Source organism: Lampetra planeri, chromosome 13 (assembly GCF_965212315.1).
Source record: "Lampetra planeri chromosome 13, kcLamPlan1.2.h2, whole genome shotgun sequence".
Taxonomy (NCBI): Eukaryota; Metazoa; Chordata; class Hyperoartia; order Petromyzontiformes; family Petromyzontidae; genus Lampetra; species Lampetra planeri.
The window spans coordinates 13,513,548-13,533,966 of NC_136119.1; the positions used below are offsets into that span (position 1 = coordinate 13,513,548).

Consider the following 20,419-nt stretch of genomic DNA (forward strand, 5'->3'; position numbering starts at 1 on the left):
AACAGGTGGAGACCATACGAAACTCCACACACAGAGGTGCCCGAGTCAGGAGTCGAACCCAGGCCCTTCTTCCCACGAGGCACACGTGTTACCACTGCGCCACCCTGCCAACGACGGTGCCGGTGTCCACTGCTCTCTGCAGTTATCTCTTTGGGCCTTGGAATCTGCATTGTGATTTTGCAATCGGACGGGAAGCAAAACTTGCTGAGATTAGAAAACGTGATCGTGTTGTTGCATCAGAAAGTTCATACTGCAAGTTTTGCACAAACTGTTCTTTATCTTCAAGACATCAGCATTCTTGTACGAGAGTTATTATGCAAAAAATGTTGTTTTTGCGTCAGGGGCCAGACCGCTTGCGGAAATGTTTCCCAAAATCGTAGCAGTGCTGTAAAATTCTGCCTTTATTTGTTAAGTATGTGAAATACATGTTCATAGCCATTCCACTGCCCCATTAAGTCCAAGCGACACACCCAGAGTGACCATATAGCGGCACTTCGCCTCCATTTCGAAATTTCGCCTGCATTGTCTATAACTTGAAAAAGCCACGAGAATTATATTGTCATACGCGAGAGGGCTGCCTATGCGTATGACAGCCACCGTTGAAGTCCCATAAAGTGGTTCTATTTTAACATACCATGGAGGGATGATGGGCCGAGTTGAATAACGACTTCGATTTCAAACCAAAATCATCAAATTGCGAGCCGAGCACTGGAACATTCACCGGCTATGTGGATTCAATATACATGCACTGTATAAAATATTAAAGATAATTTTCCAGTTTTTACCCCACGCCATGTCGGTTATGGGGGTTGCGTAACCATACTTCACCACGCTGGTTGGGGCCGGGGTGGAGCACAGGTACCCAGAACCCGTTCAGATCTCACTTTCCGTGGCTGGGAATCGAACCGACGTCTCTGGGTTTAGAGTGCAGTGTGCTAACCACTGCACCACTGCTCCTCGTGCTCTATATACAATGTAAATTATCTTTGATGCGAAAAATGCCTTTCACTGAAGGGAACAAACAGTTGCTTGCACTGCAGGCTTTCAAAATTGCAAAGGCAATTCAATATTGAGATGTGAATGCTTCTTGTCCTCATGCACAGCATCGGCCGGTCTCTTCAGAGAATAGCAACAACTCAACACGTCCGTCAACAACACTGTGGCCTTAAACGGAAAACTATATATATAATGAGTGACGTTTTGGGCAAGGGTCCTTCTTCATAGCAGGTACAAAGTGGGTAACGAGGTTCACCTCGGTGTTATTGACAAACGTGTTGAGGTTGTTTTTTGTATGTATGTTGAACTTCTTTCACACGGTACGTAGCCAACCGTGCTAATCAAGGGTGCAGGGGAAGGACAACAAACTTAACGCACAAAGCGGTTTTAAAGAAATGAGTTTTCAATCTTAATTTAAAAGTGCATAGCTGCAGTGGCGTCCTAATATTTGTGTTGTTTTTATTATTTGTGCAATTGCACGACTGTATATACGTATGCTGAACTTTCGCACCATACGTTTACCAACCACGCGAATCGGTATCTCCAAATAATGTGTTCAATCTTGACAATGGGATGTCCATAATTCACACGCCCCTCCTATGGCCACTTGGCATTTCACCTTAATGGGTCTTCCAAACCGTTGAGAGATGTATGTCGTGGTTTATGTTTCTAAATGTGTGATTCGTTTTGTTTTCTGTGCCGCAGCGTTAATGCTTGTGTTGTGGCCCTGGGTAGGGCTGCTTTCCTGTGTGTGCGCATACTTTGCGTCCGTGAACATTCGTTCGTCAGCAAAATTCGGCAACGCTGTCGAATTCCGCGACACTGATTCACTCGGCGGGGAAGCGTTCAACTGTGGTGTGCGATTTTAAGCTTTTACTTCCTGCTTATTATAGACTTTACTTGTGCGTGCTTTACATGTATCCACAGTGATTTGTGAACTAGCGTTTTGCTTAATTACGGTAATTGTTCCACTAGTAATCGTTTGAATGATTTCCCGACGACTAATTGTGTTTCTATAGACTGTATTCTCCCAATTACAACGAGACACACTTGGTTCCCCTGTATTTTAAAGCCTAGTTGGGGGTTGCACCTTATAATTTAGTGGTTGGCCGTATGTGTGTAGTTAACACGTGTTTAACATAAGTACGCTCTATATTAAAGCAACCGATTTGTTTAGCTTTATTGACACCGGGCACAATGTTCGGGGTGCCACATTGCTTGCCAGACCATCGTTATAATATTGGAGAGTATGGTAATTAAAAATACAAGTGTGAATTGTCCACTTTATTATTTTTCTCTGTGTGGTTATAGGCTTTTTTTAATCAGGCCAAGCTGTGCTGGGGTAGAGCTCTTGACTCCATGTGAAGGTTGTGAGTTGAACTCCCAGTCAAGGGTCAACTCTGCCCATCATCCCAACAGGGTCGATAAAGTGAGTGCCACTTTGTAGGAAGTTGACAATGATCATCCAGAACTTAAAATTGCCCCTCCCTCACCTCCACCATAGGAAAATGGAATTTGCAACATGTTTATCTCTGCCAATGGCAATAAGGAATGTCCAACAAGCGTGGAAACACGTCTATATTAATAAAAATGAAGTTGAATTAAAATACCAAGCGTTTGCATTTGTTCAGAACGGTTATCGCCTCAATTGGTGTTTGTTTCCGCTTTTGAACACGAAAAGTAAGAATTGCGTTTGAGCTGAACAAACACTGGATTGGCACCACAGATGTTTGATGTTGGGTGCTTGAGAGTTGTAATCGTCTCAGATTGCCTCCGTGTGGTGGACACGAATGACCACGAGGTGGCGCCAGCACACCTCGGGTTTCACCAGGGCCCACTGCATGGACCGTCGCAGCTGAGAGGCTGTCGATTGCAAGTTTGTGCGTGGAGCCTGCGGGATCCCAAGCACGGGGTGCTGCCACTGGGTGTCGTGGGTGTGCGGACACCCCCAGCGCCTTCCGACGTGGCTCCGAGACACCCACTGAATGATGTTATAGCCCATGGTCAACGTTAAGCACGTTAAATAGTAGACTTTGCCACTTGTACGTGTAATGTGACGACCGTAATTTAATTAAAGCATTTCCAAACCGGGGGTGATTGTGCCTCCTGTAATCTAATCGTTAACCACCGGATGTGATTCACTTGTAACAGGACACCCTCCAAAGAGTGGCACGGTCCTTGATCCTGAGTGTAGCATTGAGAAGAGTTGAGTAAGAGGAAGCCAGAGTGACTCATAGCGTGGGCAGACGGTGCCCGCAGTGACGCGCAAGTCGAGGGGCAGGTCAAATGCACGTGGTGAAGTGACCAGGGCTCCAAAGCGGCGTCCTTCACACGGAGCCACGTGTGACGTGTTTGTCATTGTGCCGGGACCGATGTGAAGAAAGTGGCAGTCCTGGGAGAAATGTATAAAAAAAGATATAGAGAGGTATAAATAAATACAGAGGTGGTCGTGCTGCTGTCCTTGAATGACTTGGTTATTATTTATTCTGCTCTGCTGGAGTTGAGAGTTTGGATGCACCGTAGAGTGCTCCACCGGATGCTTCCTCCACCGGGGACTATCCCCTAACGGCCGACGGCTGCCATTCTTCGGCAGCATTTGGCCCAAAACTGAGAGAGTGCTGCCTCGAGACCGAGCTCACTATGGTCTGGACACAGTCCGTGTCCGGGCGTTCCCTCTGCACCTAATCGCCACCCCCCCCCCCCCCCTCGATTGAATTTCAAAACGGTGTGTGCATGAACCGGTAACCGTGCACGGCCACCGAATAACAGGGGAAGGACATTCGCATTGGGTTGCTGTGAGAGCACTTGTCACCAGCGCGGTGGCCTGAGTGTAGAATCTTGTCTGGGGCTGCGCGTATGCCCAGAGGGGCACTTAAAGCATTCTTGTCGCCCGTATTAAAACAAACTTCCAGCCAAGGGGACACCGTGTGCCCTCTGTAGGTTGGCTGGTGTGTTCCCTGCAAGGCCCTGTCCACATATTTACGATGCTTTATTTAAATGTAATCGTTATCGGAGATTACTTCCTGGAACTGCGCTAATTTATACACGGAGCAGGTGTGTACGTGTGACTGGGTGGAGCACTCCTCTCGCTTGAAATGTCTTTAGTTGAATCCTGGCCTTGGCTTGGTTTGGCTATTTTTATTAGTTTGATCAAATGAGCACTGTACCTCAACATTCCTTTCGTGACTCCGCTGCTGCATGAGGTCTCCCCCATGGTGTGTGGTTGTTTTACATTTTTTATTTACATTATTTTTTATTTAGTCATGCTGGTCGGTGGGGAGCATAAATGTGGGAGAATAGTCCAGTATGATAATTTAAAGAATCGCTGCCCTCAACGTAGCCATCCTTAACACCTATTTTGTGCATAGTGGTCACCTGGATCATTTTATAATAAATCGTAAAGCATCATTTTATGGAGGAAAAAAAATGTAATGTGGAATTTTTACCCAAACCCGCAACTGGAGATGAACCCAGTCGAAAGCTGGAGTGAGCAACGACTTTTTCTTCCCAGGAGCTTTGAGCCATTTGTAAAAAAATAACAAGCACATTTCTGATGACCGCAATCAAGATGAGTGACAATTGGCTGTGTCAATTTTCGTAAGGAGAGCGCGGCACTTTTACAGCGCCCAAGACGCCAAGGGCCATCGGGTTTGGAAGCCCTCCATCGGCTTCATTATGGCAGCGAGCAGAGCGAGCCGAGCTCGCTCGTTGTGCCGCGTCGCGGATGGGTGTTGACGCGCCGCGAGTGGCCGTGGCAGGTGCCGCCCCTCCCCCTTCTCCGTGCTCCCAACATTCACTCACTCGCCACAGCTCCCCCTGATTGTGGACGGCGCTGGGGGGGACGGCACGCCGGCCGCTCCCGGTGCCGTCGAGAATTGGCTCTTTGACGTCAGCCAGCGGCGTCGCGCCGCTCCCGTGTCCGCGGATCAAACGCGCCCGTCGGCTGCCGCGCTGCTCGTGCCCTCCTCCCCCAACCCTCGCCCGCCGCACCGGTGGCTGCTTGGGCTCGGCCAATATTGTCGGCGTTATCCCGGAAAGATTTGCCGGCGCTTATCAAAGCTACGAGTTCCGCTCCCGCTAAATTTGCGTTGAAAGGGAACGCGGGGGGCAGGTGGCGAGGGGCTCGTGTCAAGGACACCGCCACCCTCTTGCTGCCTCGTCTTCCCTCATGTCCACGATTGTGAAATCCACCCTTGCACATGACAGCAATTCTTACGGCCCCTCGGCAAACCAAAAGCGCGCAGCTGAATAACACAGTTTTCCCCGTCAATTATGAGTCAACAGTTCTCCCCGCTGAGCCAGTGGTAGAAATTCTTAATTTCCATGGCACGTTTCATTTTTCCTATGAAAGAGTGGCTCTTGACTTCTCAGTGGTCCGCATCCAGCTTGGGTAGATGATTGGCTGAGTGGACCCTCACCCAGGAATTTAACTTGTAACCTTCCATTGCCACTACCAGGGCTCTTTAATTTGCATGATTAAACCTGCTGACCTGGCTCTTGCATTCAGGAGGAACACATTTATTGTGAGCAAACATTGAGATGCAGCATATGTAGAACTTTTTGCTGAACCTCCAATGTTTGTTGCTATCAGGTACTTGTGGATTACACTAATCTATAATATCACATTACCATGTCACATTGGTTTAAGAGGCATCTGTTGCTGACGACTTGGCAAAGTTGCAACCGGGTCAGCATATCCATTGTTTAAACAAATGCAACCACTGCACATTATGTCGTGTATTATTTTTATTCTGTGCCTTCAGTAAGTAAAAAATGTATTTACCTCATATATTGGTATGTATTTCAAAGTATGCTGCGGGTCTCTACGATGGGTCTCTGCGACGGGTTGTCATGACGGGTCTCTACGATGGTGTCTATGATTATGATAGGTCGTTACGACGGGTCATTAGTGAGGGTTGGGCCACGCGGAGCGGGAGATGTGTGTGCAGGTAGAGAAGTGGCGAGGCACGGTGGCTTGGGAGATGTGGAGCAGTGGCAAGAGGAGAAGTCTCCTGCGCCCCACCGCGTGGCTGCCTTGTTGTTGTTGTTCCATGCAGTGAATAATGAGGCCATTGTTGTTTCTCTGTTTTGCAGGTAAACCCACAACAACACAGGCTGCTGTTTGAAGTTTTTGACGAGAACCGGCTGGTGAGACGGATACCCTTTTATACAATGACTATTGTCGAAACGCACACTTAAACAGCATTATTTTTTTCGTACTACTCAGGACTCAATAAAAATAAAGCCAAATTGCAACTTGATTTTTCACAAAATAATCCTTTCGTTTCGGGGTTGTTCTGACCACATCATGAAATGGGCGACAGTACCCTCGTGTAATCTCAGGCAGTCAACAGCAGTACATTACCGCTCCAGACAAGGATGCACATCCATCCAGCTGTAACCCCTGCTTCCTGGATATCTCACGTCATTGCAGAAAATTGCCATTTGTACTATCATCAAAAAGGCATGTGTGTTCATTACAGATAGACTCACCACCATATTATTTTTCACTGCTCAGTACAGAATCGTTTAAATCTTCACGATTTGGAGATTATCAGTTTCCCGTAACATTGTAAGAATATTCTAGTTTTTGTGGTTTGCTGCAATTCCAGTCAAGATAAAAATGTATTGTCTTCTTCAGCTGTGCTCCACTCAACATGAGCCTGCCATGTAGTGTTACAACCTGGAACGGTTATAACGCAGATAGCGTCAGTCGCTCAATGAACAAATGTTTTAATCTCATGAACAACCAAAATGGTGAAGTGCTATCAATTACTACAGAAAACGTTTTTCACAGCGCTAATTTATTGGGTAATACCTCGGATTTGGAATGTTCATTTAATGTTAATGTTATTTGCTCATTCATAAATATTTTGTTTGCAAACAGAAATGAAAAAGATTAATAATAAACACAATGTAATGATCCTTTGTGAAAATTATTCTGGCCCTTATATATCACGATATATATCGTAGTATCTCAATTGCGTGGTAATCATAATCATGAACTTGCCTACATTTAAGAGCATTGTGAAGGGATATAAAGACACCATTGCAGGGGGCCATAGATGTTGTGAGATTATACCCGTTACATAAAAATAATTAGTTTGCTCCTCTCTGAATGAGACTGCGATGATTTTCGATGGTCGATGACTCCGTGAGGAGTTTATCTTGACGTGTTCGCAGGCCCAGCACAGACGAGCCTGACTCGTCGGATGCGACTGTCTTTTTAAAAGTATAATTTGGCAATTTTGGCAAATTTTCAGGTGAACAAAGCATGTGACCTTTCACTAATTTAGTTTCATCTTGTGTTAAAATATCCCGTGTGTCCCCTGCATTGTAAAAAGCGGTGAACGGCAAGCAAGGATAATTTGTGTCTATATATACACACACACACAAAATAAGAGGTTTTTTTTAATAAAAAGTCAAAGTGAATTATTCTCAAACAGTAATTGGGTGGTGCTCATCCCTGCCAGTGGTTTAAGCTACTGGTGCAGATTCCACATTGCTAAGGCAGGGAACTCCACTGTCTTTGGGCAGATGTGATGCTCATTTCTGATCTTATGATATTGAAGGCATGGTGTGAGCTAGGTTGACCCTTGACTAATAAGTAAATAAATAATTGTAGAATCCGCTCGTGACCTTACAGTCAATTGAATACCACATTGCCATCAAGGCAAATACAACTTCAAAATGTTGCATTAATTAATTGGCTGGCACAGATTTGTCTTTTGTTGCTACCCCCAACCCAAAGAGAGAGTGCCCTGTGCTGTTGCGGAGTGACAAGTCGAAGTGTCTCCCCGCTAGAACAAACAACGGGGGTGTTGCTCACCTCAGTTGGGGACCTTGCATGTACGTACGTTCAACTTCTTTCGCACCGTACGTAGCCAACCGTGCTAATAGTGCCGCAAATTCTACATTTCAACGACGGGTGCCTCTCTCTCACTCCATAGCACAACCGGTGACCCAGTGAGAGGATGGCCTGAGTCGCCTTGCGTGTGGTAATTTGAACGTGTGACCCGCTGCTATTGCTAGTCAAAGCTGTCCTACTGCGGTGCCACCCGCCACGTATTCTTGTAATTGACAGCAACAAAATACTTTCTTTTTTGACCTTCTAGAAAGTTATTTTTAATGCTCATCGAGCCACGCTAAGGCACGTCAACGCAGTGCGCAACTCTGCAACAGGCCGTGCAGTGAACTGCGGCCTGGCTCCATATCGCTGTGCTGCACTCTCGTATCGCCGCTTGCCTCTGGTCTGGTGATACCGACTGGCCTTGCCGAGATTGCTATGTTTAACGCGACCTAGGGCAGCTGCTTGCTATATCATGTAAAGGAACGCAGCATGTGCTGATCAATAGGTTTTAGTTTAAAGGAGGGGACAGCCCTTGCCAGTGACTCATCAAACCAGCAATGCTGGAGCGGTCAGATGTTGCCGTAGCACGAGTGAAACTGGAGCCTTGCGTGCGTTATTTATGTCCCATTTTAGCATGGCGTGCTCTGTCCGCTCCGGCCAAACCTAGAAGCCAATGAAATGAAAAAGAGGCAACATTAACTCGCTTAATTTAGCCCAGTCGTTCTCAAATCATGTTACTTTGGAATGTAATGATGAAGGCGTCTTCTTTCAGTATGTTGGGGCTCCTCGCGATGTGGTGTTGGCCGACCGACTGCTCCTCCCGCCCCTCGTAGACGAGCAATGAATGCTGCACCCATTTCTCTGCTCAGAAGTCCACCACATGCTCGCACCTTTCACTTTTGTGATTTTTATTTATTTAATGTCACAATGCGAATGATCCGCAGGGTTAGTGTTGGGTATTTTTGCCAGAAGCCCTGTAAAGTCCAATTTATTGTGCCACGTGTTGGCGTTGTGACAGTGCATGCGTGTGTTGTGCTAACTCTGTGCATGCTCGTAAGGCAGTCTGCACCGGCTTCCAATTGTGTGCATTTCTTGTATGGGGAAAAACACTCTTGGAAGCACATTGACAGACTTTCAACCTTTGCGTGCAGAAGCATTTGCAGGGGGGGAAAAAAATACAACACCTGTTCTGCATTTGGTTTCACTTAAAATGATAGACTGGCCTCCGTTAAGGATGCTTTGTCTGCACCGAAAGCCGTTTTGGGAGTGTGCTTCGTTTTTAAAGTTCTGAAGTGGAATAAACTATAGGCTTAAAAGTACTGGACATTTCACGTAACAGAGGTGACATTTTCACGTTAAAGCTGCGGTGACCAGCGAATGCACTTTTAAAAAACATTTCTCACATAAAGCTCCAGCCGTAGTAGCTGTGGCAGAGCTTCGTGAGTTTTGTAACCCAATACCTAGCAGCCCCCTGCGACTACCCCCTCCCTCGCTGCCTTGAAATTAAACGTGAGTGTTGTTGGATTATGGGCCACGCCGAACTTTCTCGAAGCTTGCGCGCAACGTACCCTGAGCAGTCTTCTCCGAAACAAAGCCAGACTTGTTATTTCAACTTTGCGAAATCTCGAATGCACCTGATGTGCATTCTTCTTGTGCCAGATGCACGTTGGATTGATTAGCGCACGCGGCGGTGGCGGCAGCTTCCAGACTTAAAAATAGAACGGGCGCCCGGCGTATCATGGAAGCTGTTTGCGCAGAGCGCCGGGGCCGCAGTCACGTGACCGGCTTTCGCTCGCTCTGATTCACTGTTGCTGTTGGCCCCCGTCTAATTGCCCTTGCCCAATCGGGTAGGAAGGAATGCTGGACACATTGCCCCCCCCCTTTGCTATTTCTGCTATCTGAGATCGCAGACACTTAGGAGCTGCCTCGACGCTCGGTCGCTCTGCTGCTGCGCTAGAGCTGCCTGCGAGCCCAATGCGCGGTACGGCGCTCGCGTTTCTGCGACGGAACACGAGCGGTTTGCCTCGAGCGAGCCCCCCCCCCGCCCTGCGTACACGCGCGTGCGGAAACGGTAGCCGTCTGGAAAACGCCACATTTCGGCGGACTCGAGTTGCGCAGGGGCGGACCTTGGCGGATTTTGCACGTGCGTACCGATGTGCGCGCGCACGAGTCGCGCGCTAACTTGAAGCCCGTGGAAGTGCGCGAAGAGACCCCGGATAGCGCGGCGGAATGGCCGACCGACTTCGTCTGCGCTTCGCGTCTGGACGCAGCCAAACGGACCCCACCCCCATGGCGCAGCCCAACCTCGCAGGTTGCGGTGAGATTTTCACGGGATTGTTCACGATTCCCAGGCACTGCGGGAGCGTGCTGATGACGGCCGATCCACCTGAGTATTCGCAGGAGGCCGACCTCTCCCCTTGCTCGACGTCGGAGCCGCCCCACCTGAAGCGAAGCTCGTCCATGTTCATTCCTCAGCTGTCCACGACCTGCAGCGAGCCGCGACGCAAGAAGAGCACCTCCATGCAGATTTCCCTGCAGTGCCGGTCGATCGACGAAGACGGCGCCGCCTCTCCGGACGGCGTCCACGGGAACGCTCCGCTTGTGGCGGACGCTCGAGAGGAGGCGCCTCCGGATGGAGCGCGCCGCCGCGTCCGGTCCTGCGACACCAAGTTCGGCCGGGCGTCCGTGAACGGCGAACACGTCGCCGCCAAGCCGCACGGCGTCCCCGCGGACGGCTTGATGTGCGGCGCCAAACAGAAACGAATTCCCCCGAGCGCCATTCTCAGCGCGAATGGGTGTAAACCGCGCGTCGAGAGGGCGGCCAGCACCTCTCCCTCGCAAGACCAACAACCAAACGGGGCTTCCATTCCGCAGGACTCTAGCTCCCTTCGCAGATGCTCGTCCTTGCTCATCTTTCCCCGGAGCCCGAGCGTTACACCGCCTCCCAGCCCCACGATGTCGGAGTCGCCGTCGCTGTCCCCGTCGCAACAGCAGCAGCAGCCGCAGCAGCGGCAGCAGCAGATCCAGCAGCACCAGGGCTCGGAGAACCTGTCGTTGTTGCCGCGCAGGGTCTTTCACCTGCCGCCCTTTCAGCTGCCTCCGACGCTGAGCCACATCGTGGAGCACCGGCAGGCCGAAATGTCTGCAAACGATGGAGCAGCTTCCACCGATGCGCTCGCCGAAGCGAGGGGCGGTTACGTGCGGTCAAAGCGCAGCTCCGTTGGGGGCGACGTGCACCGGATCAGGGTGCTGCCCATCCGCTGCCGGCCTAAGCCGGTGGACGCTGCGTCGACGACCTCCTCCTCCTCGTCGGCCACGTTACCCGTGCAGTGCCCGGCAAGGACCAAACCCGCACAGCAGCTGTGCCACGCCAAGGAGAGGACCGGTAGCCCCGGCAAGCAGTCGAGCTTTGTCGTGCAGCTCCAGAAACCGTCGGCGCCTGAGCGTGCCCCGCCGGAAAAGGAACCCGAGCGGGCTCGGGGAGGGAGCTGCGGGGATCGGTACGAGACTCTGGACGCCAGGCACGCGACGTACCCACGCATTCGCTTGCAGAGGAGCACGTCCGCCTGCCTGCCCTGCCGGGCTCCGCCCGCGGGCAGGAGGTTCGTGATCGAGGGCGGCGAGTGGAGCGGCGAGGGCACGAGCGCCGTGTGGGACGTGAGGAGGAGGGCCCGCGGGGATCACGAGCACCCCGACCTCCACAGGAGTTGCTCCCTGGAGGGCTACCCCGGCGGCCCCGCCGTGTTTCGGATTGAGCAGGACATGCGTGCCGGCTCGCCGCACCTGCGCATCCGACTGACGCGCAACGGGGAGGAGAGGGGTGCGTGCGAGCAGACGTGCCGAGACCCGTTTGATGAGATGATACTTTTGTCAACCCGAAATCGTGGCAAGGTGCGTGCTCTGTAAATTCGGACTCCTCTTGACACGGTGATTTTGATTTAAATGTCTATTGTCCCCCACGTCTGATGGTGGGCAGGGTGGTGCACATCACCGGCATTACGTCCAGTGATTTCAATTCCACATTTTTTTGACGGAGGGCACTTTCTCCCCGCAGAACAACCACTACACTGGCAATATATTTATATTTTATATTGACCAATATCTTATTATCGGCTCAATGACCACTGAGAGCCCTCTGTCTATGATTTGGAAATTCCACGAAGAATATAAATTCCATATTGTTATGGAAGGGGCTTTCCTCTGTTGGAAAACCACTGTTGACATCACAAAGTGGTATTGTAATTTTGGTGACCCCTGTGGCAGCCTTGGACTTGTACGTCTCAATGACACACAGCCAAATCTAATCAGGTCAGATAATATTAATCCCGGTACTGTATTGTATGAAGCCTGTTTACATCGTGGACGCATGTATTTTAATTAGCAGCGTAGCATTCGTCAATTTGGTCTGCAGAAGCACCTGGAATTTGCTCATTATGAATCTCGAGCAGGGTTCTGCGACATGCCTGTCAATCCAGGGTCTCCTTACTCAAACAATGCCATGGAGCTCATCTCTGGTGGGGCCCTGGGCCCCTGGTGGACATTCCAAATTCACTGTGGTGGTGGGGTCCATTCGCTCCGTACAATAACTGCTGACAACATTCCACACAGCGATTGGTAATATTTTATCGATCCCAAAGGGATTTTTCTTGGACCCATTGATCCCCGGGATTATGAACTGAACTTTCTTTATTGAGAGTCAATTATTCTAACCACAGTCCCAACAAAGGTTACACAATGTATGTACATATAATATCTGCGTGTATTAGTAGGCTTCTAGAGAGAACCACCACTGACTGAGACAGCTCAGCTGTGTGGTTGAGTCACGAGAGAGCGTCAGGGTGGGGGTCGCATTTATCAAACGAACAAACTTGAACGTTGTGCCAACAATTTAGCGAAAGTGTCCATGCAGGTCTCCTGTGAAGTCCCAAGCCCGTCAGCCTTCGGGGTAAAAATGAGAATCTGATTGATGCGGCTGCTGCTGCGGCTGCTGCGGCTGCTGCTGCTGCTGTGTGATTGATGGGGATGTAAAAGATTTCGCGCGTCAACCGGCGGCCTGGCCACTACCACTGACAGCAGCGCCTTGGAATTCCAGAGCGTGAGCGAGAGCACGTGTGGCTCGTAAAGTGAAGAACACATTGTAGCCCGGGAGGTCCTTTTATTGGGATTTTAGGCTCCGCAATGGGAACACAAACATTATTTGTCGAGTCAATTCTGGGTTTTGGATTTTGAAAGTACTTTTACTCTTTTTATACAATTTTTATTTTTAGCGTAAATGTGTTTTTTTTTTAAGTAGGAGCCAAAGTTAATAATTTGCGTTTCCTCCACCTTAACAAAACAAAACTGCACGGTTCACGCGAGGCGGAGGCGGCCCCTGCGTTCGCGGTTGGTTCTACCTGAGGGCTTTGTAAATACGGCCAATGCTAAACTCACGACGCCAATTGGTTCTTGCCAACTTTTTCCGCCTTTTAATGTCCAGATTATTTTTATTTTACACTTTTAAAACCCAAGTGTTTTTTTAGACAATATAGAAGCATCATATTGTTCAAATTCAAATGAATTGGCCCTTTTTGCCAGTATCAAGATATGGAGTGATACAAAAAAAATGGCTTTACCTTTTCTGGAAATGAATCCAGGAGGTGTGAAGATGTTTTGGCAGCCTTTGGTCTGCAGCACTATTTGTGTTTGCATGTTTTTATCACAAGTATCTGTGGTGAATGCAGACTTAATGCCTTGTAATAGGTGTTGTCTGTTTGGTGTTTGAACATCTTAACACCTCCTGTGCTTATGTCAGAAAGGGTAAAGCCTTTTTTGTATCATTCAATATTCAAAATCCTGATTGTGACATAAAAACTTAAACGTCCTACCTGTCAGACACATTTATTTGTCTTTTGGAGGCATGTTTACTTAAAGTAAAAAAGCGCTTGGTTGGTGTTGCATAATGCAGGTGAGTTTGTATCTCAAGGTACTTTATCCTGCAAGGGAAAGAACCCAGCTTCCGCTGACATCCTAACCCCAGGGTGGAGATGGAGCAATTCGTATGAATGCATGGGAGGCATGAGCAGGTGTTTTGTCTTCAGTGAGCTGGATAGTAGCACCAACACAACAACAACACATGCAGAAACCTCCGTGAGGTGTCCTGGTCTTCACTCTGCTCTGAGCATTTTGAAGAGCCTCCTCCAAAGTGATTGGTAGGAAGCAGGCCATTCGAGTGAAACACAGTGAGAATTCCTGCTGTGCCTCACCAGTGATGGCTTCTAATTAAAATTATTATTCCGCTTGATTACCCAGAAAAGGCTCACCGAGTCTTAACTTTTCTATAAGCAGGGTCTAGGGAAGTTTTTGCAGCAGGAGGCCATGATGATGGCTGTGCGTTTCCCATGAAGTAATTTTGAGTAAATGAGCTAATTTGGACCATGATGCCGACACAAACATCTACTCTTCTTGGACTGACTTAGTGGGATCTTTAACGTCCACCTTAAAGCAGACGGTGCCATATTATCACAGTTAATGCACTTGCAGTATTAACCAGGGCGGCCTGCTGGTGTTGAACTGCGAACGCTGGGCCAGGACAGCGGGAGGGGGTCGCATTGCAGGCAATGCCAGGGCATGATCGTTGTGGTGAGGCCTAGCCAGTGGTTCTCAAACAATGAGAACTTTCATATTTTACTTTAACATGTCTTTGTATTACGTGAGACCTGGGTTCAAAACCCGTTGGTATGCAGAATGATTGTAACACATTCTTACATTTTAAATTGCGACGTAAAGAGCATTGGAAAAATCCATATTGGAATATCAGTTGATATGTGATAGTGGAGGGATTTATGTTGTTGACTGGCTAATGATTGGAATGGAGTCTGGCTTGGGGAGAGAGGGGTTTAGAGTGCCTTTGGAGGTTGTTGTTGTTGTTGGTCCACAAATGAAGCCGCACTGACAGGAGGCTTTTCTCCAGTGCAGGTGCAGATATGACTGGGAATGTTTTCGTGCTGTTTATTTTTAATCGCAGTAGTTGTCGCCCTTAGCAGCTTTTGAATGTTTGCAATAACATCGCTAACCTGCGGGTCACGTTTACCTCATGACTGGGCCAGATGTCTAATGAGGAAGTTGGCCACAACACGCACACACACAGACACGTCCACCATAGCTACCCACGGCAGTGAGTAGGAGAGGACAAGAATGCCTTTTGTGCCGCTCTTGATTCTTCGAAGGGATGATGACGGCGGCACCTGGCGAAAGCGTCGTCGTCGTGTGGATTGCCATGGCAACGCACGTGCACGCGTGCGCCTGCCGCGTGGTAGAGGGGCGCTGGCGGCCACGGCATCGCGGAGAGAGCGGCGGCGGCGCCACCGCCGCTCGTGTCTCCCCGGCTATTTCTGGGGTGGGGGGGAGCGGCAGCCCCATCGGAGACCCGAGACGGAGGGCGGCGCGTTGACCGTTGGGTTCGTTCCTTCTCCTCTCTGGAGCCTGTGAAGCTGGCTTGGTGTCGGGCCAGGAGGGCCACGCTGGCGGAGCTTGGCAGAGCGTTTTCTTTTCCGAAATGGATGCCGGTGAAGTCTTAAGGGGATGGGGGGGCCCTCGGCTCTGTCTGCATTTGACCTTGGCCCAATCTGTCCGAGTCGTTCTGCCTAGTCGGTACACGCACCATACGTAGCAATAAAAAAAGGTGGTCGCTTGGATAATTAATTTCGTTGTTTTACTGTTTCGGGAGGATTTGTCTCAAGGTAGCCTCTACGCATCTTGCTGATATTTAAAAATGGCACTGACCAGTGTGAGCAAGAAGTGTGGTGATATATCTTGCTTATTAATATTTTATTTCAAATTTAACCTTCTAGTATATTGGATCTAACCAAGCGGAATAATGTTTTAAAAATGACTTTTCCGAAACGGCACCCGAGTAATAACATGAGACAGCCCAGATTTATGAGAAAGTCCAGAAGATGTGTTTTATTGGAAAATGCAGTAATATATGATCAGGTATTACAGTGCATTTCCCCATTCTAAATATAAAAAAAATTCTCCCAGTGCATCTTAACACTGATGTATTTCAACGATGGTTGTGATTGAGTTTTGGCGATGCAGGGATTCTGTTTAAGTTCTATTTTTGCAGGAAGGTTTGCTACATATAGGGTTTATATCCAATTAAAAGCGTGTGATGGTATAGGATAGTGTGAAATGATGCTCCTTTAGCGTAGAGATCAGCGAGACGATTGTGACCTGCCTGTGTATAGTGCGAGTTTTCTCTTGGCACTCCATTTTCCTCCCACACAAACACTCCTAGGTGGCCAAATATCCCAAGCTGGACCTTAACAACAAAGAAATGTGACGTTATTATACAATGTGTGTGCATTACATCTTTGCTAGTGCCACGATACTTTGGTATTGCATTCTTTGCTGGATTCCACAATCACCGCACAGTTTGCTTTGCAAATTCTGCACTGCATCCACGCGCTTTCAGAAGCGCTTCTGTGGCCGTCTGGAACGCTCTTCCTTCCGATATTAAGACGCCACTGGAGCTATGCACTTTTAAATCATCATCTAGGTTGAAAACTAATTTTTTTAGAACTGCTTTTTGTGTTTGGTTTGTTGTCTTTCCCCGCCACCTCCGATTTATCACACTTGGCTACGTATGGTGCGAAAGAAGTTCATCATGCATACATACTCGACTTCCAAGGTCCATTCGTACAGTATCCCACTATCTGGCTTTAGGCTTTGGTCTATGACCTCTGGGTTCCACTTTTTTGCCCATCTCTGTAGGCTGTCCTCCATCCCGCACACATGCCCTACCCATTAGAACCCATACTTGCTCCTCCCCATTGCAGCCTGCGCTTGCTGATAACCGCAGTGCTTTCCGATCCAGGCAGCGGGCTCGGGTAGAGTGAGTGGATCACAAACGGAAGGTTGTGAGTTCAAATCCTGCCCGTGGCTTGACTCGTGAGAAAATCAACAAAATAACTGCTTTGTGTGTTTAGTGTGTCCTTCCCCAGCACCTCCTATTAGCACTTTTGGCTATGTACGGTGCGAAATAAGTTCGATATACTTAGATACGCACATTTGCTGCCACCATAATTCCCACCACTGGCTTTAAACGAGAGAAGTGCCACCTCAATGCTCGTTTTAGTAAGAACGAAAAAAAATGCCGACTTCTTTTTTTGCTTTGCCATTGCAATTGGGTTCCACTTTTCCGAGATGCTTTGTGCTATCCTGCCATTGGGCTGCTTACATTCTGCACATGAGCCTATTTTCCCGAGTTATTTTGAAGGTGAGTTTTCAAAGGGGCGGTTGAGCACGACCTGAGGCCGAGGAGCTTCCAGCTCGCTTGACACATGCTCTGGTGACTCAAAATTCGGTGTGTGATTTTGTTTACACATATGGCCACTGCAAAGCACCCGGTCTCAAATGTTTGTTACGTTTTACATGGTTGTAATCGCTACGCATTTATTTTGCAACATTTGATGCTGGCTCGTGATGGTGTGTACTTGTGGTCAATGTCACATGGTCTTTAACATGTACTTAACAGCTGGCGGTGTTATTTAGTGGCACCCTGCAAATGCCCGAGTGGTTCCAGGAATAAAATTGTCAACACTCTGCAGACTGAGTGGTGAGTGTCCCCACCATGAGGTCTGCCCCAGCTGCCTAACGATTAACATTTGTTTAATGAAGATGCAACACACAAACAGCCAATGTATCCCTTTATTTTGTAGCCAGCTATATTTACGCTCCGGCTGTATCCCACAGTTTGCCATGAGTTTGAACAGAGAATCCTAATATTGGCCACTGAGGGTTACGCGTTAAGTTTTTTTAAGTTTTGTTAACGAGGAAAAAAAAAGCCTCTAGCCTTTGAGTAATGTCACCGGAGTCGCTGCACTCCGGTGACGTTGAGACCCGAGCGATGCCCCCACGCTTTCGGTGGCGTCGCGAGAGTGAGGTCAGGAGAGGGCAGTGGCCGTGCCTTACGACGACGCCACGGCCTCCTCCTCCTCTCTCATTCACGAAGCTGCACACCACAGACGCACGTCCGACCGCGCGTGCGAGTGCCCAAACACATAGAGCTTGGCCGCGTATCTGTGAAACAGGATCCATTTTATTTTTTGGGATAAATTTTCCCTTAAGTGGCAGGCTTGGAAAATGTAGCTTTTCAAAATTCAAAGAGGCAAGTGTCCCATAAATAATCGCAGGCCATTTGTGAACGTCTCTGTACATGCCTTAGCTGTGCTTCTGAGCATACACAGGTGCTGCCTATGTTAATTGATGTTGGTTTGAGAAATTCCCGGTGGCTATGACCAGTGAATGGCTTTGTCTCGTGGTAGTACATGCTTTTTTTGTTAGTTAAAAAAAATCTGTCGCGTGGACTACGGTGAATGTATCTGAATGTTTGTTCAAGCGTGTCGTTTCTCTTGCATGTTTTTTGTACTCTACTTACACACCTACACAGCATTTGAAAACCAAAAAAATATCCATTTCACGCATTAAATTTAGCCCTTTCCCTCCTGGGAATTGTTGTGCCCCCCCCCCCCGGCAGCTCAATTACTATCGCCTGCGTATTCTCAGATGTGTGCTTTTAACCTAACGGTCTTTTTTTTCTTTTCCGATGTGCACTTACAATACGTTGAAGTTGTAGTCGGGCCGCTGTGCAGGTGACCTCATGGGTGCCCAAATCTTTGTCCAGCGCATTGGTTGACGATGTTCCTCAATGATTGATCTCAACCTCAACCCCCCCAACCCCCTCAAATCAAAAGCTCATAAAACCTTACAGTGTTTGTTGAAATCAAGTTGGAGATAATGTATTGACACCACCTTGGACATTCGCATTGATCGGATCCTGATAGGTTTCAGAGTCATTAAAATGGTTTTAATTCTCTGCTGAAAATGAAGCAAGAGATTGGCTCTCGTGAGGTTTTCCCATGAGCACATGCGAGGCTTTAAAGCAGAATTTTAAATCGCATCCTTGTAAATTGCAGGTTATTTAATCAACACCAATTGCATAATGAATGCTATGCCGATATACCACAGTCATGTATTATACATTCACAGCTTTGCTTCATACAAAAGTGTCTTAATGTTGCACGGAGATCACTAATATTGGTTTCATTTTGACGTCGGTGCAGTTACCGCGTCGTTTAGAGGCAGGGTTATCGTTTATCGTTTTAAGGATTGCTTTAAAATTCTATTAAAAGGGCGGCACGCTAACTGAAACTAACGGTGCTGCATATAGAGCAGCAGATTTAAAAGGAGTTGAATTTCTGCGTCCAATTACGCTTCGTACGGAGACCTGTTCATCACGGCTCGCTATTGACTGGTCCCTGTGCAATGCTCGAACGGCATGAGCTGCTTTGCATTTTTGGTGAGATTGGATTTGCTTGCATTGTTTAGGAGTATTTTTTAAGTACTGAAGAGTGAAAATAATGTGTACGTGTGTGGAGACAGCGTTTCGGGAAGCAGCGGCGCTCTGGTTCACACGCTGCGCTATAAACCCGCTGGTCTCACTTAATTTCCCGGCCACAGCTAAAATGAGTGGAAAGTGATATGTGAGCTTACCATTACTGTATTGACTGACCAGCGTGGTGAAGTATGCTAATACAACCCCCCATGCCTGCCAAGGTATGGGAAGACTTTCATCCCACAGTGAATTGACATTCTCTAAATTATCATATTAATATACTTTCTTGCAATTGTAAGCAATGTAATAATACCTAATTCAAGCACAGTGCTTCATGCCATTAATTAAAATAAAATTTCACAATGTATATTACATGTAATATGAATTCAAACAGCGAGGACTGGCTTTTTAGCTGTACCTTAACTTGTTTAACATAATGGGTTCATTGCCAAATATATTTTTACATTGTGGCTGAGATGAAGTAGAGATCACAATGCAATGGCCTACAAGGAGATACAGGATAAAGCCATATGCTCAATATTATTTCACTTTGTAAAATTCTATCATTTTGTCTGGTGGGAAAGGTACCGTGTGTGTGTGTGTGTTGTATCGGTGTTGCTGGGGGGACCACTGCTAACCTCTCTGGGCCTCAGTGTCCCGCTGGGCGCTGGGCCTTAGACCCAGCGAGGAGCCTGAACCCAGCCACCACCACATTTGCTGCAGCCATTCCCTGCAGCTGCATTGCTGCAGGGAACTTCGCGGGGTCTCGCTTATTTATTCTGCTTCGGTTCCATTTCAATGAAGCCAATTGTACCGAGCGGGACATTTTTCAGGCAAAATATATTAGCTCATTTTGAAAAAACTAAACGCATTTCGTAATAGCCATGTTCATTATGGCCCAGTTCCACGGTGTGCTGCGGTTTATAACAATATATCACCGCAATGCTTCCCTGCTCAAGCCATACAGGACCGATAGCCCAGAGTCTGTGTGGGAACTTCCACATTCCAATGGTGTAGGTGTTTCTACCTCTGATGGAAAGCAAATATTCAGTTGCATCCTTAATTTATCGATTTTCTGCTAAATGTTTTGGTTACGATTGTGATTAATGCAAGGTACAATTTGAACTTAACGAGATTTGTTACTTTATAAAAGCCATATTTATTTTATAGATCTCCTGCAAATGAAAAATAAGTGCCTG

At 47.9% G+C, this 20,419-nt stretch overlaps 1 protein-coding gene across 5 annotated transcripts in view; it reads left to right on the forward strand.

Moving 5' to 3' along the window:
* LOC144722095 (E3 ubiquitin-protein ligase NEDD4-like) overlaps positions 1 to 20,419 on the forward strand; it is a 102,033-nt gene that overhangs the window by 39,979 nt on the left and 41,635 nt on the right. For 2 of the 5 annotated variants that reach the window (XM_078600238.1, XM_078600240.1), the window contains exon 5: positions 6,091 to 6,144. In XM_078600238.1, coding sequence (XP_078456364.1) covers positions 6,091 to 6,144 — 54 coding nt within the window. Of the gene's footprint in view, positions 1 to 6,090; positions 6,145 to 9,760; positions 11,738 to 20,419 lie in introns of those variants that run through there. The other 3 variants (XM_078600235.1, XM_078600237.1, XM_078600236.1) reach the window with 2 other exon arrangements.